At 41.2% G+C, this 27054-nt stretch overlaps 1 protein-coding gene across 8 annotated transcripts in view; it reads left to right on the forward strand.

The window, feature by feature from the left end:
- The window catches only part of LOC110948477 (RNA binding protein fox-1 homolog 3-like), a 550111-nt gene that overhangs the window by 420417 nt on the left and 102640 nt on the right, over window positions 1–27054 (forward strand). For 7 of the 8 annotated variants that reach the window (XM_051941123.1, XM_051941117.1, XM_051941119.1 and 4 more), the window contains one exon: window positions 708–817. In XM_051941123.1, the coding sequence (XP_051797083.1) occupies window positions 708–817 (110 nt within the window). Of the gene's footprint in view, window positions 1–707; window positions 818–7099; window positions 7721–27054 lie in introns of those variants that run through there. The other variant, XM_051941124.1, reaches the window with a different exon arrangement.

The raw sequence follows: 27054 nt of genomic DNA on the forward strand, positions 1-27054 counted from the left end.
GTTTTATCTGAGTACACAACTTCAAGATCCTAGTATCGTGTGGCTACAGTTTTGTAATGTAAGTGTCCACTAAACAGAACAGTAAAAGAATGAGAAATAAAGAAACTTATTTGCAACGTTTGTGCTTCTGTGAAGAGCGTTTACAATTACGAAGACAAATTGTGACATTTTAATGGTAAGCTCTAAAGTGTTACTTCTCAGATGAGAGCAGTAACCATTTGATTTTGGGAAGTCATTTTGAGGTTGGTGCCAAAAAGGCAGGATGGTTAAGTGGCAACAGATGATATGACATGTTTTTAATGTGGTGATGGTTGGTTAAGCCCTCCTCGCCTTCTTTTTTTTCCAATTTAATAAATGTTTCCCACCATTGCCATGTTCATGCTGCACCTCGTTTGGTTGTTTGCACGATGTTGATAGATCATCCTGACTCAGTTGTGCAACTTCATTGATTCAAGACAAGCTAGCTATCTGTATTCGTCACTCCATGTAAGGTCAATAAACCTCTGAAATCCATATTTATAACAATCGATGGTGCATTCTCTATTATCCCTCTTCCTGTGCAATGATTTCCTCTGATTGAATCTGCTCCTTTTTTTTTTCCCCTCAGAGCAGAGGGTTTTTTTTGCTGCTAGAGTGCATGCAGTTGCCCCTTGCTGCTTCTTGTCCGTTTCAATGACGCCTGCCTGTGTTTCCTTGTGTCCCTGCAGGAAACACGTTGTGTAAGTCAGGAAGCATTGCTGTCTTCGGGAACGTGGTATACAGCGGACTGCTGAACGATCACCTCTGGCATTTGGGAGTGCCCCTCTTTACAAGACTGGTAAGAGCAGCAGGCCCCTCTGTGCACACTTACCTCCATTTTGTCAGAAGAGTTTCATGCGGTTTTGTTGAGCCCAACAGACTTCAGGTGTGGAATTCCCTAAAGCCTCTAAAGGGCTGCTTTTGATGCCTCCTCTGTTGACATGTGTTAGTTAAAGCAAGGCTCGACATACAGGATGTGACAGTCCTCTGCCGTGGATGTAAGACCACGGAGCTCCACCGCATCCTCGCATTTTATTTCTTATCAGCCTTTTTAACAAGGTTTTCCTCAGGTTGGAAAGTCCCATTTGAGGCATATCTAGTTCAGGTGATAGATATGGATTCATGTCTTCCACAGCCAAAGCTGCCCTGGTACTTAGCTCGCACTGAAAAGGGCTGGCTAAATAATTAATGAAATTTAGTTTTCTGGCAACCGTTTTAAAAAAATTACAAGGTTTTAATTAAGAACTGGAGCAGTGGAAGCATGTGTTAACAATTAATGATAAATGTCTATCCCTAATTGTCAAAGGGAAATTGAATGTTTGTTTTACACTTACACTCACTGATGGTGGAATGTGAGCTGCAATACAGAAGAGATTCTTTTGAATGGCATAAACCACGAGGATCAGAGAGTAATTTTCCGAAAGAAAAAAGAAATTCAGCGAAGGCCCGTTTCTTCCTGTTAATTACCCTCTTTCTAAGCGGGTCGCAAGTTTCCATCAATGTTTATTATTGATTCAATCTGTCGTTGTAGCTGTCATTTATGAGTCAGGAATTAGTGTTGATTGGTGCACAAGGGTTGCATATAATTGGGTTACATTAAATAGATAATTCAGCTGATCTCATAAATGTCTAATGTGAAGGCTTGTTTGATTATAAATTAATGTCAAACCGAGATGCAAGAGGCTGTTAGGACTCCAGTTAGGTTTGGTGGCGTTGTATGTGGCAAAGATACCGAATCTCTTTTCACAACTGTAAGAGCTGGCAGCCTGTATAGTGAAATATATATTTAATATAATATATGCACTAATGAAGCAAAAATGCACTGACACACACAGTACACACTGGAGCCAATAAACAAGTCTTTGAAAGATGCAACAGCTGATAAAGACTTCAAACACCACAGGTAACAGAGATATGGCTTCTAATTAAACAGAAATTATTATTTTAGAAAAATGTGGCTGTTATTCTTGCTCATAAAGTGTAGGAAGGAAGAACACAATTAAAATGTTTCACGGTTCAAATGGTACTACATGGCACTTTTTTCAAAGCATAGATTTTCATGTCAAAGGATGGGTAATTAGTTGTATATAAATAGTTTCTCCAATAAGTCTTCTGGTTTTAAATGACTCTCAGTTTAGCGAACATGTTTAATACCTCTCAGTCCATGAAAATGCCGTGTCTTGTGTGGCCTTTTAAGAATGCTGTCAAGTCTAAAAATGTCCTTGTTGTGGCCTTGCACACACACACGCACACACACACACACGCACGCACGCACGCACGCACGCACGCACGCACGCACGCACGCACGCACGCACACACACACACACACACACACACACACACAATATGCTTCTATACAACTGAACTGCAATCTTGCTTATGTTTTTAAGGAAACATAATTTCCCTTGCATTAAATGTGTTTCTATCATTTTTTTCCCACTTGGAAAGAATGATGCAATCTTTAACTAGTTGATTAAGCCCAACTCTTTCATCATGACCGCTGTCACACACGTGTCATGTATTAGAATAAGCGTTTAAACCTTTAAATCTGTTGTAAAGGGCTTGTATTTTAAATCATGACTTTCTCATCAGCCTATCTAAGTATTTTTGGTGGCACAAAAAAAGCGTAAATATGCAGCTGTTGAAAACTAAAGTGTAAAAGCCTTGTTGCTTACTCATGCAGCCTTCCTCCTCTTCTACTTCCTTTTGTAGTTTTGTGGCGCCTTCAAAATCAGGGCCTTTTCTACTGTGTCGCGGTCCTTACCTTTCCATGAGATAATGTGTTTTATGTTTCTTTCAACCTATAAATGAGGGCGTAGTTTTGTTTAGAAAAGAAAGGGTTTCATCAACAGCATTGGTTTGCAAATACAAAGCTTCTGTTACAAACTTGAGGTGTGGAAATTGAAAGTCATGGGTCTTTACCAAGGTGAAAAAGATGTAGTGAAAAGGTACTAGTGTGTTGGATTATGGGGAATGTAGGATCCAATGTTTTCGTTATGTGAGCTTGCTGCTATTTCTTCATGAATTTTGCTTTGTGTTAAAATAACACCCTATCCTCTCAGTGTCACTAAGTAGTTAAACGAGAACATGAGGAAGTTGTTCTTAAGCTCCGACAAGACTTTCTATATATCAGCATCTTAGAACTTCACTATGGATTGACGTCAAACTGAAAACAAAGTTATCTAAAGAAAAATGCAGCGCTTTAACTCCTGATCCCTCTGATTTCGGCTTTGTCTCCAGATTGTAAGGTAATCCGGTTTATATGGTGTGTCCACGTGTATGGTTATAGAGCAGCAGGGATAATTTCATTTGAATTGGCAAAAATCCTTCAATAAATAAACTAATTCAACATAGACATGGAAATTTAGAGATAAGAAATACATTGAAAAGCAAGTTCAGAGAAACAAACAGGAAGTAACGTCTAATACACCGACGCATTAAAACTGCAACTTGGTCCGAGTATTTCTGCTGATGCCATAACACAAACAAACATAAAGGGTTAATATGAACACATGTTACTCATGTTGCGAAGACAGGTAACACACGCTGTGGTGGCGTTTACAGCGTCTGTGTCCCTTCTCGGGTCACTGAGTAACGGCCGAGCTCTCAGCCTGCAGGAGCGCTTGTTGAAGTGAAAGGTGCGACTCCCAGCTGTGACAAAAAAGTGTGGCCTTGTGTAGCACTCAGTCCGCCTGCTGCTGACACACCAGGTCTGCCCAGCAGTGGTATCAGCATGACACGCAGCAAGCCTTCACATCCCCAACACATAGCCCCTAATTACTGCACAGCCCTGCCAGTTTGTACCCCTAAGCCTAGTACCGACTAATGCCAAGATGTAAACACTGCATTATTAACACTACATACAGTCTGTGCACATGGCTATGTTTAATGTTCTCTGCGTATGTCTACACGGAAGCGTTACTTTAGTGGGTTTCTTTACGTGGAACCATACAATGGATTTATTGTCTCCCAGCCAGTAAGTTCCAAAATCACCAGATGGGCGATTTGCTGCGTATAGTGTAATGTATGCTTACAAATGATGTTTAATGATATCTTCCAGGGATAGGAAGCAAAACATTACCATTTTCAAGGCTAAATATGCGGGCTATGCCAGAGAGCTGGAGTTACAGAATTAACATGTATTTTTCTTGTTATTTTATGCGTTTTTATTGGCTGTCAAGATGCCTCGATGGCATGACAAAATTTCTCCTTTATCTTTACAATAAGCAGCAGTCCAAACAGAAGCCTAATTATCACCACTTTCACTAGATTTTTTTTTGGTGGGGGAGGGGGGGCAAAAATGTCTCGTGAGTGTTATTTTCTGAACACAAGCGAGCATTTAGCAGCTGCACCTGGTACAACTTTGAGTCGCTGCAAGAATAATTCGTAAATAGAAATGCAATATGAACATTCTTCACCACAAAAAAATCTGAAGTGAAAAAGTGCCTTATTTTTTTGTTGTTTCTGTGCAATATTTCAAAACAGTATCTCTCTGCACTGCCTTTCATGACGGGCTTTCTCTGGTGTGATGCATGTAGTATAGAAATGTCAGTACCTACCTGTGGAGCTGATGAACACGTGAACAGATAAAACGAGCGTAGCTGCGGACCTTTGTCGCCAAGTAGTAAAACCGTTCACTCCATAAAGTGAAGTGTGTGATTAGAGAAAACCAACCTTAGAGACTCCGGATGGAGCCGCATCTTTTTTCCGTTTTCAGCCAACCTGACCGGGGCTCACACCAGCTGAGACCAGACAGGGTAAGGCTGAGCGTTTGATGAATGAGGACAAAAGGCCGAACTAGCCATAACTATAGCCCAGAACTCCGCAGGGAGTTTGAGGGGATGAGAGTGAGAACTCGAGGGAAGTGCTGCTCATTGTCTCCTCTAGAGTCTTTCTAATGACAAGATCGGAGTGTAATTTGACAGAAGATGCTCTGTAAGTAGGCAGCGCACTACAGAAGTGAGGTGAGATCATCATAAAATATTAAGACAACAGATCTCAAGTCAGTGAGTATCAGAGACAGACGGACATTTTAGGCAGAACACGCTCTGTGTGAGGCCTTCATTTCCTCTCCTCTTTGAAAGCTCCATCTTTATAATGGATGGCAGAGTCTCTGGGGAGTGTCTAGACTATGGTGGGAAATGTAAATGGTTGGGAAAGCCACTCGCATCCTTGGTAAGTAGTGTGCAGCTTGGGAGAAATGCAACTCGGAGACAGAAAACAGGGAAGACCACGTCTGCACCCTAAAAAACACCACCTTCGTCTATTTTCATCAGTAATTGAAGGCGATTCCTAGAAAGGATTATATGATGCTTAAATGCCCTCCGATTCCTGTTCTCTACCTTTTTTTTTTATCATCCCTCCAACCCCAAGTGCCCTTAGCTGTAGCCCATGATGCTCTCTGTCTACATTCACACCACCACCCCCTGTGCGCCCCTTCTCCTCCGCTTTCTCCCTCTTTTTTTTTGCCTGCACCCTCGTTCTTTTCCTCCCTCTCTCCCCTCAGTTATTTATGAGTAGGACTTGAAATAGACTTCAGTATTTGATAAAAGCGTGATCCTTAATCTGAGTTGCCTGAGAAGTGCATTTCATTTTTATTTCCCATCAGAGATTGATGGAGGAGTGGGGCGGTTATCCACTCTGTGATTGCTAATGTAAATCCATTGAGTTCTGGTGGACATGTATAAAGATATGGAGGGCTTGTATGTGCAACCAACAAGAGATTGTGTGCACGCAAAGTAATAGAAATACTGGATTGTGATGTGATATAGAGACACAGGAGCATTCTACGAAATATATGATGCTTGCCTTGATTTATTAAAAGCGCGTTTCGCTTCTGAAATGAGCCGTTGTTCTAAAACATCACAATATTTGCAGAATTACTAATTGCGCTTCTTTGACTGCCTGTATGCAATTTCATATTTCACTTGTGCTTTTCTGAAGGAGGAAAAATAAAATGGGTGATAAATTTAAGATGACAGTTACGCCATATGAATGAGGCCCCTTGTGTATCAATTCGCTCAAAGCCAGCTGCAAATCTAACTCATCCTCCTTATGTGGCAATTACTGATGGGTAACATAACCTGAATATATCTGCTCTGTTCATTATGGCAATGTTCTCTATAGCTGGCAAATGTTCTTTAGGATCCTACAGCAAATTAGCTCATCCCCCAGGACGTCTTTTATTGGATGATCCAGCACTAGAGGATGCCGCAAAACCACTCGAGCTCTCCGCAGCCTGCCCCGGTTGCCACAGGGTTAATATTTAAAAGCGCAAGCTCCCAGTCGTGTATTGATGATATGTTTTGAAAATTGCTGAGGCAGGCTCATTGTTACAGTGCTGTCTCGAAGATCGCCAAGCCTCCCCCCCTTTGCCTCTCCTCTCCTCTCCTCTCTCCCCCCAACTCCCGTTTTCCCCTCCCCCTTTATAGCCGCCAGATGGAAAACACACTAAAGCATGTAATGTAATATAGCTTGGCACACAAAGGTATTTCACACCAACTTCATCTGGCCTCTGATCTGCCACAGCGCGTCACCTGAAAAAGGTTCTTTTTTTACTAAAAGCCTGGTCACCAACGCATGAGTTTGGTTGCTTGTGCTGGAGGGTAAATAAAAAAAAGAAGAGGAAATGCACAGGCACACACGAAGAAGCTCAGCAGCTAAAAGTAGAAAACAAGTGGAAAATAGGCTGTGCCTCCCAATTGCCTGTGGCATACTTTAAGGTTCTCTCTGAGATCCCCCCCACCCCTCTTCTTTTTTCCTCCTTCAACATTGCCTTCTTCTTCTTTTCAATGAACTAAAACTGCCACAACTTCAGTGCAACTCATCTCAGTCACAGACAGTGAAAAGAAGAAAGAGGAGCGATCTGTTAGTCCTCCACTAGCACCAGCATCATCCTCAACACAAGTCTCTTTCCCCTCCCACCCCCCACCCCCCTCGCTACTCCCCGCAGAGCTCTCCACCACGACTCCCAGCTTCCTGCCTCCCCCTCTTCCTCCCCCTCCCTCCCCTCCCCGGGACGCTGAATTTTACAGTACCGTCTGCAGGATCCTGGTTTGTTCGGCGCACTCCTCTATGCAGAGCAACACGGCTCCGGTGGAGGAACGCTGGAGGCAGCTGTCAAGCGCAGGCTGCTGCTCCTGCTGCTCTAGTTGAGCCTCGGCGCCGTACCGACTGATTTCACATTCACCAATAAGAGACAGCACAGGAGGGAGAGAGAGAGAGAGAGAGAGAGAGAGAGAGAGAGAGGGAGGGAGAGAGAGAGAGACACAGGGAGAGTCTCGAAGTGAGTGGTGTGGAGAGGCAAGTGGAGTGGAAGAGTGTCAAAAGAAAAAAGAGGTTACAACACCTCCCCAGCTCTCTTTCCTTTCTCCCGTCTGCTTTTTACCCCTCTTTCCTGGGTTAAGGAAGAAGAAGAAAAAAGAAAGAAAGGGGGCTTTAAAAATTTACTGAAGAGCAAGCTGCTTGTTCAGAAAGAAGTGAAAGAAGAAGAAGAAGGGGGGGAAACCTTAAGTCAAGCCCCATTGAACAGTTGAGAGGGAGAGCTGCCTCAGTGGAACAGGGACCAGTAGCGCTCTCTGTCCAAACGCTCGGACTCCTCTTGACACCCACACTGGCTGGACTGGTCCCAGTGCTCGGCCCTGCTCTCCTCCACCCGTCGGCCAACACCTGTCCCGCTTCCACCATGATGATGTACTTTTGGGTAAGTACCCGACCACAAAGTGTGGAAATCTTTTCCGCTCACAGTGCTCAGGCATGGTTCAGAGAGCTGGTGTGTATAACATGTGTGGCGGATGCGTCACAGCGCGTTTCAGCCTTTACAGTATATACAGTGAGAGTTTGAATGTGTGTGTGTGTGTGTGTGTGTGTGTGGTGATGGGGGGGTGGGGTGCGCAGCACCTCCCACATGCATGAACAAAGCTGATTGTTTTTCCATTTCCATGTGTTGTTTTTTTTTCCTGATGCTGGGTGCTGCAGCCAGCAGCTACAGAGGCCTGTGTTTACATCTTCGATTTATTCAGCCTTTAAATGAGAGACGATATTGGAGTGCTATCATTACCAACACTAATACCTTTACAAGTATTGTAATTCAACTTCCACCAGCAGTCACACTACCCATCATGCAGCATGTCTGCCATTTGAAACTGTATCCCTTCAGTTAAACACCAGCATCTGACAATGAGCTGCTCGGGGTCTTTCGGGGACACATTTGATTTCCTCGTCTGCGCTGAGTTCAATACGCTTTTCTTGCGATGTTGTTGTTTTTGTTGCCTATATACCTAAGTCAGGCAGAATTTCATAAATTAAACGGCATTAAGCGCAGAATGAGGATGATTACAGATTGTTAACCAGAGCTGCTGATTAATTCTCTTTGAGATCATGTGTGATTAGTAAGATTGGTTTTGTCTCCTCTGTGGTTTGCATTCTCACCACAACAATACCCACCCAGTGCTCCCTGCTTTTGCATTTGCGTTCCTTTTTTTCCTCTTTAATTTCTCACTAAAGCACATTGCAGATCATTCTAATCCTCCGCTGGTTTGCTAACTTGTATTTTGTACCTTCACAGAAATACAAAATGAACGGATATTTCCAGCATAGCCACTGTAAACAGTCTGGGCTGTAATGCAGCTACAGATGTGTCTCCTGCAGACTGTGTGTGTGTGTGTGTGTGTGTGTGTGTGTGTGTAGTTATTGATTGTGAGTTTAGATTTCTGGGGAGAGAGCATCTATTTTTTTGGGTGGGAAAGTTACTTTACCTGGATGACTCCATTATAAATGACTTCATACTTGAACCACTTTTTTTTTTTAGAAAACAAAGCATGAATAACAAAAGAATGCTATGCATGCAATGAATGAAACAGCTCTCGGTATTGATCTGGAGCTCAGATTTCTGGAGAGAGAGGATGTTTTGGGGCCAAAGTTACTCTAAGTGGAGAAGTGAGCTCATATTTGAACCACATGTGAAGTTTGCTTTTTGTTTTAAAGTAGACTGGAAGTGACAGGACGGTGTATGATTTCCAAATTATGTCATAACTAAGAGGAACTAATACAAAGTGTACTGCCGTCTGTTTTTAAGGCCTCACTCCAATGCAGGCCTCTTTGATACTCAAAGCGTTTGTCTCGAGGTGTCTCCTGAGTCTTGGTGCTTATTGAGAAAGGCTCATCACTGTCTTCTGGACTCTTTGAGGATGTGCTGGGAGGATGCAGCTCACCTTTCTCCACCTCCAGTTTCACTACCAATTCCCCCTCCAGCCGGTCAGACTGATGACCACACACAGATGTAGGGCTGAATAGAGTGAAGCAGTAATGCTGACAGTTTACTGCCCTGCAGGCTCATCACTGTGACAGTGGGCCTCATACACTGTAATGGGTTTATCCTCAGCGTACAGGGAGGAGTTATTGCATCCGTGATTGCATATGTTTATCAGTGGATCCATTAATGCTATGCTAAATTAAACTTAAATAACTTACTCGTTTCACTTTCTGCACACTCAAGGAGCAACATCGCTACTTGGCTGCAAGTATTAATTCAGCACACGACTCGTTTCATCAATTACCTCTACAACTTCAAAATCTTCTTTTTTCTATTTTTTCTTTGATGATTCAGGATACCAAATTTCTGAATGATCAGAAGCCAAATATGTTCTTGATATTTTTTTTGCGCAAAACATAAAAAAAGTGGTCAATATTTCCACTGCTAGAAATTCCTGCAGGGAATTTAAATAACTCCAATCTGAAATCTGAAAAAGTGGTGGTGAAATTACAAGTAAATTACTAGATGTGTTGAACAACAGGGAATTAATTGACATCAGTTCAGGTAATAGATTCATAATTTGAGTCATTTGTCATGGAAAAAGTTATTTACTGTCTCCAGTTTGCCAAAGGTTTGCTGCTTTTTCAGTTCTCTAACATTAAAAAAATAACATCATGGGATTTTTAAAATTATGTGCTTTGGAGAAAACAAGTAATTTGAAGATGCCATCTGGGGTTCAAGGAAACTGTGGTGGGCTTTTTTTTTGTTGACAAACTCTGAAGCTTTTTGAGCTCATGATTGCTGAAATTATTTTTGAAATAATAGTTATGCAAATGCATTAAATAAAAGTTTGTTTGTGTCCATTGCAGTCGGTGCACCCAAACAGTGCAATACACTTGTCTGCTTAACCAGGAAATGGTGAGCGAGAGAAGGCAGGAGTTTTGAAAAATATTCCAGTTTCACGCAACAGACCAAGAAGTCGAGTTACAGAATTGTGGGTGCCCTCACACCTTGTTAGAGTTTGAACTTTTACTGCAAAATAAAAATAGTAGTAAGATAAAATCATGCTAATCAAAACATTTGTTAGTTCATATGGAAAGTGAAACTACTTGCATTAAACTTGTCGTTTTTGAGAAAAGCGGCATCGCAATCTGTCAGTGATTTACTATACCATACCCCGCATCTAATGTGCGTGTGTCCATGTGGGCTTGTGTGTATGTGTGTGTTAGTCGGCCAGCGTTTAGCTGCGAGATGAGGGTGCGACTGCCTCCTGTTTGAACTGCAGGTGGTGAGCATTACCTGCGGTCCCTCCGGAGGCCTGTCAGCCGTGCATCAGTCTGGGGAACCTGCAAGCTCCCCTCATTAGAATATTTATTCACCAAGCAGATGTTCTTATCCAGGGCAATTACCTTTGGCTTACATTTCCCTGTTGCCCACTGATATAGATGAATGTGTATACAAAGACGTCCCAGGTTATGCATGGGGCCCCTGGGTGCCACCCACCTTTCCCCCCATATGCGCGACGGGCGAGCCAACGACCGTCTGGTCTGCCACAGTGCTCAACCCAAAAGCCAACCTCAACTCCACTGTGGTAATTGGAGGAAGTGGAGGCGACATCTCCTGCAATGGCCACACAGTGATGGAGAGATGGCCTGTATATCATTCTCTCCACCCGGCTGTTCCTTTGCATTAGAGACAGACAGAAAAAGGGAAGAGGCATGGAGTGGAGAAACCATGCATGCTTCTGTCCTCCCCTCAGTGTGATGAATAATTTAGCAGTGCAGGGCCCTTGCTGTCGAGTAGAGATGGTGGTAATGGGGAGACTGGATATATATGGCATGGCAAGAAGCAATGGTTTACGTTGGACTTCCCCAACCAACGCACTCAAGTGTGCCTCAGGCTCCTCACATGATGTGTTTAGCCTGCATTAATGCTTTGTTTTTATTTATCAGGAAAGGGAAAAAAATAAAAGAAACGACAGACGTCCACATGCAGTGGCTTAAGAATAAGCTGGTTTGTGGCTTTGGAGCTGTGGTCATTAGCAGGAGTGGATTCCCTTTAGGCAGACATTCAATCAAAGCTGCTGTGATTTGTTCATATATGGCGCATTATACTGCAAATTGTATCAGTAGTTTAGATTTTCTTAGAAGAAAACGATAGCTCGAAGCCTTCCTATATGTGCTTTTTACTGCGCACATTGCCTATATGCACAGCATGTGTTGTGGTTACAATGTATGCATATGGTCTCAGCCTCTGGTGAGACATTACAAACCCACACAGACAGGTTTGCAGCCCAACCGGCAGAGGATGTTGAAATTCATGACGGACGGCATACAGAGGCAGAGCTGATCAGCCATTCTGGGCGGGAGGGCAGCGAGTCCAGGCCGCCGGTTTCATATTGCAAGATGAAGTGCTTGCGATCGTTTGTTAATGTATTAATTGATCTGTGTCCTCAGACGGCCGAATCAGGAGTAGTGTCACGTAGACTCTTTAGTACTCCCCGAGACGCCTTCATTAGCTGCTGCTGGCCGGCTCTCCACCCCCATTACAGGACCGCGTTGCCACACACTTTACCTGACTGCTGTAATAACTTTAGACATTTCTATCTCCCCGGCAAGACCTCCGACAGCCAGAACAGTTTGGGGGCTTAACATCAAATGTGAGGCACTTCTTTGAAAGGCTTATACTGCAGGTGATTCACTCTGGGGTGTCACATGATGTTGTTTTGTCTGCGAGTTGGTTGCTCTCCTTTTCGTACAAGTTTGAGTAACGGCTGTTGCAATCAGTCATTAACTCCCAGCTTAATGTTTTATAATCTGGAAGGCACACATGCCTTTGTAGCAGAGGCTGATGTAACAGCTCTGCTACAAAGCCGAGCTAAGGAAGCAGTGGAGTCTGTACATCCAGGAATGTGTTATCTCTTTAACCACAAATACCAAAGAGATTTTAGCAAATTCATTCAGTCGTGAATTGTATATTTTCCCAGCGTAGTGCTGACTATGTAGAAAATCAATACAGACAGAAAAATGAGAGTAATGGAATTTTATTTTCCTTTTTTTTTTTTGGCAAACCAGGCCCCACCCTTCATGCACTGTGGGATCATTAACAATCAGTAGCTTTAACAATAATTCTGTCAGCTTTTGGTCTCTTCCCCTTGGGGCTAATGGGTCTGGAGCCCAGCTAATTGTGATTAGGCTCTGACAGCAGGTTTTACTTGCAGGATTTTCACACCACAGTCCTCTTTGATATTAGCTGCACAGCTGATAAAGAGATTAGATACAGGAGGAGAGAGAGCGAGAGGATGGAGAGGAGGAGGGGGTGGGTGTTCTTAAACTACAGAAAGACACCTACACGGGGGAAATCACTGGTGAGTTTAGCAGAGGAAAATAGATCCGGACGCAGTAAAAGCCTTGCGCTCGCTTATTGCACCTGCTATCATTAGCGCTTTTGTACACATGGTCAGCCTCCCAGGGAAAAGTCATTATCCAGCTGTGCCGTTATTTTTCTGCTGTTTTCTCCTAGTGGAGTGTGACTTCAGGGCTATAGCCAGCGCACCATTTAATGCCTCCAACACAATAAAGGACTCTAGCCTTAATGATGTGGGATTGGATGGCCATGCCTCAGGTTGTCCAGGGGCTTGTGAGCTGTTACTACGAGCGGCCATTTTGCCTCGCCGCTGTCGAAGCTCCATGTCAATTTAACTCCAGCCATTCCAGAGGAGGCAAAAAATAAAAATCTGATTCAATGATTAACGGCGGCCATGTCGTTTAAAGGGCCCTCTCTCTCTCTCTCCCTCCCTCTCTCTGTCTTGAAGCGAATGAGAGAGTACGGAAGTCCAGCCTGAACAGCAAAACAATGAGGAGTGGAAGGAGCCAGTGGAGTAGTAGGATGGAAAGTTGCCAATGCGTGCTAACTTGCCAAAACACGAGGTGATATCGTCTGTTTTTCACTCTTGACTGAATGAACAATCCTGCATGAGTGAGTCACATGCAGCGAGATGTGCGATTATGCAGAAAGATGTTTTAAACTAAAGCGAAGCAGACATTTTACATCTTAATGATTCGGACAATTAAATATTAAGGTTATGGCTTCTGGAACAAATGATGAGCCAAAGAAACTGGAGCAAAAGTTCAAAGATTTTGCCCCAAATTTCAAGTCTTAAGCTCTAAAAATAGGCAGAGATATCATTCGAGCATTGACAAAAGGACAACAAGTGAATTTCAGGATCATAGCATGTGTCATTTAAGCCTGCGAGGAACAGAAAACAACATTTTTCTTGGCAATTTAGATGCTATGGCCTAAAAATGTCCCCATTCAGCTGATCTAAGGAAAGAAATGGCTTCTCTCAGCACTGATTCATTTTCAGAAATTCCCTTTCCTCTCTTCCCTCAGTTCAAAATGTACTTGAACAAAAGTATCTCTTTAGATGAGCTTTTCCAATGCCAAATGTCATATACTGGTAATTATATTTTGCAGCCTTATTTATTTATTTTACTTTTTGCGGTTGGCCTGTTGCGCTGCCAGTAACTCCAGAAGTCTCTCATGGCAGTCCTTCATCCTCCTCGGCTGCGTTGCAGCAGAAGGAGTGTGCATCGCTAACACGCCTGTGCCATAGATATGCCCTGAAGTGTCAGCTCTCACATACGGAAAAGATTGGAGGAGAGGTCCCAATGAGAATGGCAGCAACATATCCACTGGCAACCTGCCACGCATGATAAGAAAACCACTTCTGCCCTCTCTCTCACAGCAACAAATGTAATTTGTGTGCTTTCCACTATTTTATACTTGCTTATTAAAATAGAATCTACAAGTCATCATAAATTCGGAATCAAAATTGGTTGGTCAAAGGCTTTGCAGTTAGATCTCTCGTTATCACTTTTGCAAGATTTAAAGCTTCAGAAAGTAAAATGACCATCATTGCAGTTATATTCATACAAAGATCAAACAAAAACATCTTACTCTCAACAGTAAAAAGCCTGTAACCAGGGAGTCTTGCAATACAAAGGAGCTTAAACACTCAAATCTTGAGGAATGTACTTTTAATTTCATTTTTTTCTCACTTTCTGTGTCAAGTTCACTCACTATGCAGTGCTAATGGTCAATTTAGCTTCAGTATTTTTGATCTTTCTCCAGTAAGTGTGAACCAGTTCATTGCCAGCAGGTACTTCAGTTGCTTACCTCTGGTAAGATAGATGTCCTCAGTGTTACCTTACTAAAAATCTCATTAAGCCGCTGCCTAATATTCTATATACAGATTATGTAACCCTGTGTCCCTATACAACTCTGATCTACATACAAGCATACACATTTACACATATTACCATATATTAGTGGGAGCTGTGTGAGCGGAAATTAGATGCAATGCTAGTGTCCAGTGCATGTTTCATGACACTCAAATAAAGTAATGCTTTTACTTTCTTAGGTAATTTGTGGGGTTTTAGTAGTTACACATACATTGTGTGTTTTTGGTTTGCTGATTCCAGTATGTTTGCACTCAGTAAAAAAACAAAGTGTTCATCATTTTTCCACAAGAGCTTATGCTGTTGAACTGAATTTAGAAATTCAGATTGCCAAAGAAAATGTTAAGAAACAAGAAGAGCTGAATTCAAAAATGAAAAAAGGAGCCTAAATAATAAAACTAAATTGAAAGTTACAATTACATGTATGTGTTTGGGACTGATGGAGTTTGCTTCGAGGGGATTTGTACACGTGAAATCCCCAGTAAGGCCCTGCACCTCCAAATACAAGTACACATATTCACATGTCTTAATGTATAATTTATGTGAGTGACATAGGAAATTCTAAAGAAACATTCCTTACCAACACATCTTTTGTACTTCTATAGCAAAATATAAAGAGAAGCATCAGAGCAGAAAAAGTGTAAGTGTTGAACATTATAGGTTGTAACAACAAAGTTAGTATTTCCACATTTAAATTATTTGCGACTACAGTGTTTATTGTGAAAATATAGCAGATGTAGTTGTGTAAGTAAATATAGAAAGTGAAAAAGTCCCCCAGCTATATTCTCTAAACAACAATGACAGTCATATATGCTCTTTCACTGCTGTTTTTCATATATGGGTTTATCTTTACGGGTGCAAAGGCTCTATTCAAAGCTTGTTATATACTCTTCTCAATCAATCCCAGCCAGTATAAACCCCGCTGTCACGTAAACGGGGGTTAAGAAACAGTGTGGCACACAGGCTGTAAAATTAATGGAAGGAGAGTGACATTAGTGTTATAGGTTATTGACCGATTTCATGGAATTTATGACCCTAATCGAGAGGCAGTGTCAAAGGGAATGAAGCAAATAAGAGTGGCGCTGACAGCAGGGCCGCGCTGTGGCCACTGGACACCACAATTTGAGCCTTCCCAGTAAATTGTGGCTGGGACTTTATAAGTCTCGGCGGAGGCCCCTTTCACTCCGGCTGCCTGGGTCCTGGGGCCATGCCCCGGGCCTACCTCCATCCTCCAGGTCAGACACAGGCAGGCTCAGCAGATGATGAGAAACGCTACTTCATCTCACCTCATGTCAGGCTTGGCCTCTCACGGTGTCAGCTGGTGTCTGTGTGTGTGTGTGTGTGTGTGTGTGTGTGTGTGTGTGTGTGTGTGTGTGTGTGTGTGTGTGTGTGTGTGTGTGTGTGTGTGTGTGTGTGTGCGTGCGTGCGTGCGCACCTCTGTCAGTGTGATTTTTGAGTGTGTTTGTTTGCAAGCGTGAAGGTGTTCGTTCTCATGTACTTTTCATGATCATTATATAACCTGCTGTATATTTGTAGCTACCGGTGTCTGTTTCCAGGCCTGTGAGAGCTGGTCAAAGCTCCTGTTTAAGTTCAGACTAGAAACAGAAATATTCAGCAGCGTGCAAACGGCCAGCCCATAAAGATGACTGAACCCCTACTGATAAATAATTCTCAGTGAAAACGCTAGATAATGTGACATGGTTGTCATTTTATCCCTATATATATATAGATAGATATATATATATATACACACACACACAAATGATTACAGGTGAAAGGATAGCATGATTGTGGCCAAAGAATCCAATCACTGCTTGTCTTTTGATGGACACTCTGTGCAGCCAAACTTGCACGTTTGTGCCATAAATCTGTCAAAATCCAACAGAAGCCCAGAGATCGTACATATGCTGATATATTAAAGTCAATGTATAGGCATTTCTTTCAAGTTGACTGAGAAAAAGCATACAATTTGTTACAAAGTCATAGAAACACATCTGTCTGAAGTCTGTACATCCTAGGTGACAGTGCAGACGTGAATTGCTTGTAGCAAATGCAGGGTGGCTTTTTTAAAGGCATGGATTTACCAAAATGCAAACACATTCCAGTAAAAGCATGGCTCAGGTGTAGCCTACCTTAAAAAAATCCCTGAAAAGCAGCTCTTTTAAAGCTCTACTCACATTTTTGACAGTGCTTAGTCATATGAAGTCCAATCAGCTGCACTTGCACCATATTAGATGCATTTTAGTTGGAAAAAATGATCATGTCAGCCTCATAGTTGCAATTTTGAGTTTCAGATGCTGAGAACTTCAGAGAGCTGTGATATCTCCCTCACAGTAAAAAGACATGTCAATGTAGTGCTTGCAGTATAACTGCAAAGCCACCGTCAGTGGGAATTACATCTGAATTAAATAGATTTTTTAACTCTCATACTGTCAGATCTCTTCTTTTAAAAGGAGCTGTATACTTTTTGTATCTAGCGCTGTAGGTTTAACATTTTTTATCCTGCCGACAAAAGAACAAAAATCTCATTAAAAAATGTGCAAAAAGATGCATCAGACTATTATTCACGAGCTAAATGAAAGTATTTCTTACCCTGATAGTATTTGACATGCACGGCTCAGAGTTGTGGTGACTATGCCATGAGCGTATGAATAAAGAGAATCAAAACTGAGCAAAAGCAGCAGAAAGTGTTCATGTTCAAAACAGAAAATAGCAGAATCCAGACTGCGAACTGCTTTCTTGAGTCTTTTGTCTGGGTGCATAGAGAGTTAAATAGAGAGGAAGAATTAATACTTAAAAAAAAGTCTCTCCTCCCCCGAAGACGCTTTCATTCATCTAAAAATAGATGCTGACATTATCTTGTTGTTAACAACTTGCCTTGGACCTCCCAACGAGTGGTGACTCTGTGCTGTTTGTTTACTCGGGGTCCTTCAGGCTGTGTGAGGACGGTCAGCTGTGGCGACACTGCCTCCGCCGTTCTGCCCCAGCGCTCTGTGGCTTTGTGCGATGGCTTTTGTGCCGCACTCTAACCTGCCTTAAAAGCCCTTTAGTGTGGTTCTGACATGCTGTGCTATCACATCGTGGCCTCTGCAGAATGTATAGAGCCATTCAGACACTGTGCAGAGTGAAATGAGTTTTATCCAGCGGTTGACGATTGAATGTAATGGCAGTCTCTCCGGGGAGCAGAGTTTTCTATCCACTGATGTTAGCACTGATACGATGCAGCTCTCGCTCTGCACCGCTGAGGAACAGCTTGGTCTCAGCTCTTTTAAATTATGCATTTTCATGACTAGAATATGGGAAGAGATTGCGCCACTTCTGGACGTTTACATTAAACAAAACGGATGCAGCGTCTCACATGTTACATAATCTATGGCCATATGGATGCATTAGCGCTGTCTCTGTTGTTGCAACATTTTTTTAAGGAAAATATCGGAATCAAAGTTTATTTTTTGTTGCAAAAAAGGAAGCGTTGAATGGAAAACAATGCTGCATGAGCATAAAATAAATAACACTGATTGTCTTAGACGTGATGGATGACATGTAATAAGAATTAATATCTATATGAATGTCATCGTTTGGGATTTGAGAGCTTCCATGACAGCTTAATCCCAAGAAACAAGGAACGACAAACAGAAAATAAATTTCTCTGCTGCACTGATTGATGATGTGCCGACAATCTTGCCGCTGTTTTTCATATAGTGATGAACATATAAACAAGGACAGGCCTCTCCTCTTCTCATCATCGGCAGCGCTGTGGTATTTGACAGAGTGCAGTAGTATGCTTTTTAATTAAAAAGAAAATTCAATAACCTTATCAAGACTTGCCATTTTAGTTTGAGAAGTATTGATCCGCCGTTCAGTTATGCAGATCTGCTGCTTTCATCTTCTGGGCAATTTTGCGTGGCGGCCTCTGGTTACTGAAAAGATCTAATTTCAGAAAATCCATTTCATATATTATTCAGATTATGTTTAGTTCAGCTTACAATGTAATATTCAAATATGTTGTCTTGTCATGTACAGCGCGTCTTAATGTGAAATGGTGAGAGATTAGAGGTTAAACAGGGTCAAGTCAGAGGCAAAACGGAGCAGAAAAAAAAAACAAGAAATACTGCTTGTGAGAGGCAAAAAATATGAAATTTGAGATTCTGAAGTCAGTGTGAAGGTGAGTGCTGTCACCAGAGATTCGGGACAAGATGGACAAACTCCTGCTAGTGAGAGAAGGGAAACTGTGCCACTGATGATCTGTCGCAGCAGTAGGCTAATTGCCCACACACCTCTGTGTATCTCTCTCGTTCTTTTTTTTTTTAGTTCAATATGTCTGCTAATGGAATTAAAAACATGTTGCCAGGGGTCTTTGCAATTTGGAAAATAAGTCCATTAAGTTCATTAATTTAATAATGGGCAATAATAATGAATAAAAAGTATTGCTCAATTAGAGGGGAGCGTACGGTTGGCTGTTTCACATTCATTCGAAATCACCTCAGTGTGCAATAGCTTAATGAGATTATAATGGAATTGATATCGCATAGGTAGTGAATTAAACCGTTACCAGAGAACCCATTAGGAATGAAATTCTAATCCTGAAACACTTGTCACAGCTAAAATAGGCTTCTACTTTTGTTATTAGCCGTCAGTCGAAGTGGTGAGGAATCAGCCTCAGCTGGAACACAGAGTCTGAAGGTGAATCTCTTGTGATAATGATGATGATATACAGTGATTCTCCTTGATGTGTGTTAATAGCAGTGAATGTCAGGCAGTCCCTCAGTATTTGTTTGGTATTGTATCACTGCTGTATTGGTGGCATTAGACCACTGATCCCATCAGCGACCGCCTCCTCGGGTTTCATAGCCAGTGTTTCCAGACCAGCAAAGCTGCTGAGGACTTCAGTTAAAATTACACAGACAGCACATTCATAGTAATCTAAAAAGGTCAGGATAAATTACACTGCTTATTTCAGTGAAAAAGGCGGGTAATGTGATCTGCTGTGAGTAGTTTTTCATGCTGGCCCCAGTACATTCTCTTGGCTTATGGCGCAGCTTTGACTCTTTGACTTTTACACGCTTGACACTTGATGTCAATTTACTGTCTCCTTTTAAGACCAGGAGGGATTGGACGAGATGAACTTTTCCTTTTCATCAAGATATTACAATAATTTGAGGTGTTTTATATTCATAATGGCTTTTTACAGGAACACTTAAAATAATGTGTCGTTGGAGGATGTTGTTAAAATCAGAAATAGATTGGTTCATAATTTAACTTTTGGTTTAATGTGGGCGCAGTGATACACCTTGTAAATCCACATTATCAGCAGTTTGTGCAGCTTCAGCAAGGCAAGCATGTCAAAGTGTATTATTAGTGCCAGTCTTAATGTACTATATATAATGCATAATGTGCTATATATAACGGATTCAATCAAAATGAGATCTCTGCTGTTTGAAAAATGTGGAAACAAGATATTAATCAGGGAAAAAGAAACTCAATTTACAGTACTTTTAAAAGGAGCTGGCATGCCCTTGGCTGAAAAATGAGCACTTTTTTTTTTTTTGCCTGAGCCATTTTTATGTTAGAGATATGGTACAATAAAAATGATTCAGATTGTTATTTCTTTCTAAAATGGAAATATTGTGGTTTTTGAGGTGGGAGAGAAAAAAAAAATACAAATCTTGTTCCTACCCTTTAGATTCTCTACATAACATGCTTTTACGAATTCACAATGAGCTCTAATCTGAATGCAGCGTTTTTGAACAAGTTGAAAACACAACTTGAACAAGTCGCAAAGTAAATGACACACTGGCCAAAACATGCAGGTGTGTTCTTCCTCTGAGTTTGGTTGCATAAGGCTGTAAAATCCTCCTAACAGAGAGCTGCAACCAGAGTTTATTTCCACATCCTGAACCATTGTGACAAAAAAAAATTAATATATATAAAAGAAGTCAAATGAGGATTTTTGGAGGATGTGAGGGGAGAGGAGTTGGGGGCAGACAGTACTGAATATCCTAAAAAAGAATGAAGGGAATTAATCAGTAAGATATGGTTGTCTGCGATATGAAAATAGGCTTGTGTGTGTGAGCTCTCTGAGTGTGTAGAAATGAAGGTTTTAGGAGGGAAAAGGAGCAGCTTGACAAAATGAGACAAAGAAATGAGGAAAGCCCGTGATGTACAAACTTGAGCAAAGCGAGTGTGCTATACAGCTGTATGTGTGTGCATATGGGCGAACATGTGTGTGTGCTTAATTAATATTTAAGCCACCTTCAGCATACCCTGGAAAGGAAGTAAAGGGGATTGTGTTCTCATGGATCCTTTAATCCTCTGAATTAGCAGTTTAATAACAAGAAGCCATTTGTAGATTAGTAAGATCAAGCTTCCAAGACGTGCTTGTGTACAATCTACTTAAATGCTTTGATTTTTGATGTTGGAAAACTTCCCCTCACACACTCTGCATATACAGTGAGAGCACAGCCGTGCGTGTGAGCGCGCATTTATAGCCGCCGGGCTTCCTCTGATATTATTTTATCATTATTTCATTATATCTTGGATTACTGCCGAAATGATCGGTTGATTAATTTAAGCACGGGGAACTAATCAATAGTAGTTTTTGATTGATCGATAGCATAAATTAGGCAACAATGCAGAAGCTTTGCTCAGCTTTATACACTGATTAAAGCTCTTCATTCAATGTACATTTTGTAATTTAAACTTTTTTGAAAATGTCCGTATTAGATCCGTATAGTTTGTTTAAGTTTCCGGTGTTGTTGAGGCAGGCGTGTTGGGAAATCACCCAGCATGCACCAGGGTAACAGACTGTTCCTACATTACCGGTTTTAATTATGTTTTGCCTTTTGTTCTACAATATCATCGCTGTTTCCATTCTTGTTATACAATTAGTTGTGAATGCAGTTTGATTATGAGTATACAAGTGGTGGCGTTCTCTCTGAAATGAGTGCAGAGAGTGGTGCAGCTTGAATGTTGCTTTTTCAAGTAGGATGGAATAAAGATCATTGAAAATACAATATGCCAGAATTTTATGAATTAATAAGTTAAATCCTCAGCTTCTTGAATAATTTGACCGTTTTATTTGTTCATATTTTAATTTTATTTCAAGTCCTATTGTCAAAGTATTTCTATGCCTTTTGTGAAGCACTTTGAATTGCCTTGTTTCACATCTTGACTTTTATCTTTTGGCAACCTTAAAAGAAGCAAGGTTTTGAAAATGGCTTGCTTCAACTTAAGAATGTTAAAAAGTGTGGGCTGCTCTGCTGAACCAGGATTTCAATGCACCAATCGTGCCCTGAAATGTCCCTGATTTGAGTTCGACTACATGTCATGTCATTTCCCTTTTCTCTCTCGCCTTTGTTTATTGTTGACTAAGTGATAGAGGCTTATAATGCTAGAAAATACTTGTTATAAAGACTGTTTAGTGTGAATCTTTACCTCTTTTGTGAATCATATTAAACGTTATTTCAGTGTAAGTGTAAACTGAATGTCTATGGGCTTTAAACTGTTTGTTACAAGGACAACACTATGTGCACCTTTAGAATTTTTTAGATTTTTTTACACTAAAAGACTTATTTGGAAAAAAAATCATATTTTGTTTGACAAAAAAACTGTTTCCCCTCTTCTGTAACAAGAGAGGGAGTGACTTATGTTTTTAATTGTTAACAGGGGAACTGACCAGTGAGCACACAGTCAAAATCTCCTGCACAAAACCTTTTGAAATTGATTTACAAAGAGCCTGCAGCGCTGCACTGTACTGTGGCATCTATGGGGTCATGGAAGCAGTCTGCTACTTTCTGACATTTTCTAAACTGAATGATTTATTGATTAATCCCGAAAACCAATTTGATAGTGCAACTAGTCCTTCGTTTCAGCCCTGTTTTTTTGGATCTCAAGCAGCTAGACCAGTGTAGGTATAGGAAATGTTAGCTTACCGACCACAGCAGCAATAAAACAGGCCGGAAAACTTTGCGATCAATTTTATGACTTTTCATTTAATTGTTCAATATTTTTTAAAACTAAATTAAGTGCTTGTTTAACGACACGAAGCATCCCAAAGTTTTCCTCACTGTTGAACAGGTGGGAGTATTAAAGCTGCTGAGTTTTACCTTACAGTGAAGCTTTTTAGATTTATTTATGGGTTTCATTCCTGTTTATCAAGAATATTATCAGAATTATTTGCCTTTATCCACCACTCTAAATCCAAAATATCAGTTTAAAGTATCAAAATTCTGAGTAAGTGTGCACAGTTTAAAGTACGGGGTTTCATGTTCTAGTCTGGATGCTTCTGTGTGTGCACCTGTCTCCCTGTATGTGTGTACAGAGCGTGGTTGTGTTTTGCATCAACACATCCCTCTGATCCTCTCTCTCTCTCTCTCTCTCTCTCACACACACACACTCACACACACATACACCTAGATCCCATCTCCTCTATCAGTGCTCGGCGTCATCATTTGCCAGCGATGACAGCCGCCTCTGTTTAACCGCCGCAGATCAGCATGTCAACAGCCGCCGTGTTTCTAATCATCCCTCACGCAGAAAATCTCCCTCTTTGTTGGCGTTCACTGATAGCGTCGGTGTTATCCCCAACTCTCCCACCCGGCCAATATCAGAGATTGATTGCTTTTGTCTTGTTATCGGGGTCGTTTAGGTGAGATTGACACATGCTCACAGGATAAGGAGGCTCTGAGGGGCTCTCTGACTGTGTGTGTGTTGTGGGTGTGGGGGTGTGGGGGTGTGTGTTGGGGGTGGGGGGGTGGGGTGGGGTGGGGTCCTCCGTACAGTAGGATGGCGTGCCTTAAAACATGCATGATGACCTGCATGAAATGTTGATGATGAATAATCAGCGGCATCATGGGGCCTGTAAATAGGTCAAAGTGACTTCTGTGCGCCTCACTTTGTTTTGGCAGATATGCATGGAAGCAGATTCATTTTACCATGCAAAAGAAAAAAAAGAAAAATCTTTCAAAAATGTGGCTCTGCTCTCTGAATCTCCTCCTCTGCTCTGCTGAAAGCCCAACCTCGGTCTTTCACTCCACCAAACCGATGCAGAGAAATAGAAATAAAGATCTCAGATGGGCGAATGTTTGTTGCACACTGAATTTTCTCGGCCACTCTGCTTGGCGGTTGCCGGGCGGGGTGGCTTCATGCTCTGCACACTAGCCACACATCCTAAATAATTCACACTCTACTTGAGAATTCTCCAACGGACTCACTGCCGCCATTAGACACTCTCTGGCTGCCAGTTTTTCTTTTTCTTTTTCGGGGGGCTTGTTTTTCACATTCTGACTTCAGCATTGCAACTTCACCATAGAGAAGAAGAAGAAGAAGTAGCTGGCGTGGTTGGGGGTGCGAGGAGGGGAAGAAATGAAAACGAGTAATATCTCAGGTCGATGAGAGTTCATGGACAATCCAATATATAAAAGCGAGTTTACATGCATAACACTTCAACATTAAGATTTTCACAGAGTTCAGCATATTTTCTAGAACTCTCCCTCTCTACTAGATTTTTTTTTAATCTGAGACGCCTCTTTGACAATGTCTCCCTCATGCAAAATGCATGAGCGCTTGTGGATCGATACAGGCCCTTTAATCTCTCTACATAGACAGCTCCCGCGCTCAGGCATTGAACCCACACCCATGGCTGCCACTGCTGCAGCCCAGATCAGAGGCCAGGAAGATGGAGAGCGATCAGCCCAAGCCACAAGGGGATGTTGGCCCCCGAGGTGGTCATGTTGACTGTGGAAGCCACAAACTCCCCAGGATCCTCTAAACAACACTTATATGTAGAGCGTGTCCTTATATAACGTTTCTCCCGAACATGAAAGCCTGCTTGCAAAACAGGTGCTCACTGGAGTTGAGGATTTAAAAATACATTAAAAAAAGCTCATCTCTGGTGTGCAAAAAGTATTTTTTTCTGGCTGTTAGAGGTCATTATTCGTTATTCTGCTATTTAGTTTTTTGCTGCTTTGCTCGGAAATAGAGATCCCCAATGTGCTACAGCTGCTGCTGCTATATTTCTTATTCTGTTCTTATTCTTTTCCTTAAGAAAATACCGTCATGTAGACGTGTCATTGCAAGTTAATGACCTGCATTGACGTGCGCTTAAGTGGAAGATTGTCATCTTCAAAATCCTGCATAGTTTTCTTCCATCATAAACTGATCTGACTAACAAGTACTATACACTCACAACACGGCGAAGTTAAAATCAACCCAGCCTTAACCATACTGGTGGGTAACAGAACATGTGCAGGCTGGTTTGACCCAGCACATGCATTCTGTGTGAAGCCAGTATGCTAGTAGTAAAAGTACCTGATGGTGAGATAAAAGTCCTTTCAAAAAATCTCAAAAAAACTTAGTCATCAAAAACAAAAGCAAACTATCTGGAGCAACAGACTGAGAGTCAGACAAGATCATTACAACATTTCAGTTCTCATATTGTTTAATTAAGGTCACATAAATTAAATCTAATGAACAGTCTCCCAAGATGATGAACAGATTTCATTTGTAAACTGTAGAAGCAGCAGGTGGGGAGTAGGTCTGTCTTTTCAAGCTGCCATTCAGTTAACTTCTTCTCTAATAAACTGTCCATCAGCTGAACACTTCACCTGGAATTTAATTTCTCATAACTGTGCAAAGCTGGTAAAATGACTTTTTAAAAAATGTTTCGACACGCTACCCTTAGTACCAAATTTTGGCGTCTAGCGTTTTTATTTCTGCATCATTGATGGATGTAACCTGCAGCGTGTTCCACTGGTTACAGTTCACATTCACATTTTAGAGTTGTGTTTTAACTTAAATACTTGAGAGCTAAAGATAAAAGTGTGCAGTGGGACAGCAAAGGTCAACGACACAGCCCAGAGACACATTAAATTACAAAATTCAACAAAGCTACAGATGTATCGGTTATAAGCTGACATTACACTGATTGATTACCATCTTTTTAAAAATACACAACTAGACCATGAATGTTAAAGAATAGAAACCACTAACCTCTCCCACCACCACCAGCGTGACCCTAGATTGTATTTCCCCAGTGAAATAAGTTTATGATCATGCTGCTACCATAATGTATCAAAAATATAGGTAATGCATTCATACTAACCTACTATAAAATCCAGCCCTCAGTATGTTGTGTGAACATTTGACCAGAAGAGAAGGATCTAGTAAGGAATGAACCCTTTACAACCCCTTTGACCCAGCATCTCCACGCAAACTGTGTGCTTGTTACCCCTTACAACCCAGACTTAATCGATCCAAACTACATCTTTACAGAAACAACTTTGTACTTTTTTGAGTATGTGTCCAAGGCCTGTTCCTTTGCTCCACTGAGCTAATTTATAGTCCAAAAACTATTAAAAAATACATCAGTAAGCCATGTTTCATTGTTACTACAAACAAACGCACTACAACTTAACTCAAGTCAGTCCCACATACACTGTCCTGCTGTCACAAATACTCATTTCAGGACAGAGTGGAAATTAAGCCACCCCTGAAAATAGTCTCCAACAAGGGACCGGCTTTCTTATGAAATTAGTGAACCTTTTAAAAAAAGTACAATGTTATATTTGTGGGCTGATTTAAAAGTTGTATGTATTCAGTAAAAACTAAAGAGCTTCAGCTGAGAGCCACAGTCAGGGTTTTAAGACTCAGACATCATTAGCTCTGGCCTTCTCATAGGATACAAGCTTTGAATTTAAAAATTTAACTGAATTTTATGATTATATTTGAATCATTAGATAAGTATTTCTCATGCATTCGAACACAAACAACATCTTGATGCTGCAGCTGGTCCAAGAAAAGCTCATTCTACCTGGTACATACATCCTAATTTGCATTTTAACTACAGCCTGTGCTAATGAATGAACTGACATTTTCACTTCCATCGTTCTCCCATTTCCTTTTAACACTTTCTAACACTTTGATTGCACTGTTTACTTGAGCTAAATAGGAAAGTATTCCATTCTTTTTAAAAAAAAAAAAACACTGTTTATGATCATCTGTTTTAGTTAGTTTACTTACCTGGAACTTTTACATTGCTGTTTAAATAAATAAACCAGCTAACAGATGGATGTGGAGGTGTAAACAATAGAATATTTCCATATTGTAAAGTAGAAGCATAATATAGTATAGATTAGTGTAAAATGGAATGTACTGCAGTGTACTTCTGGACAGTGCTTGAGTAAATGCACTTAGTTAATGTTCACTACTGAAATTATCACTGCAAACCACCTGCTGGTTTTCAGAGTAGTGAAATATAATAAAAACTGAAATTTCTTGAGGCGTATTTAAGTTAATTCAGTGCTTTGTCAGATCACTCTGCGATACAGATTATTTTAATGGACATTTGTTTGAAATATCGCTGCTTATTAGTTGCAACCTGTTGTGTGTGATTACAAAGAACTGTTTGTCTTTGAGTTAAAGCTCTCTTGCTACGTGAGGCTGCCACAGGAAGAGAAAGCCCTTCTTTTTTCTTTCTTTCTTCTTCTTGTTTTTTTTTTTTTTTTTTTTTGCAAATTTTGCACACAAAAGAAGATTGCTTTGGCT

The sequence above is a fragment of the Acanthochromis polyacanthus genome, chromosome 21 (genome assembly GCF_021347895.1).
Source record: "Acanthochromis polyacanthus isolate Apoly-LR-REF ecotype Palm Island chromosome 21, KAUST_Apoly_ChrSc, whole genome shotgun sequence".
In the NCBI taxonomy this organism is placed as follows: domain Eukaryota; kingdom Metazoa; phylum Chordata; class Actinopteri; family Pomacentridae; genus Acanthochromis; species Acanthochromis polyacanthus.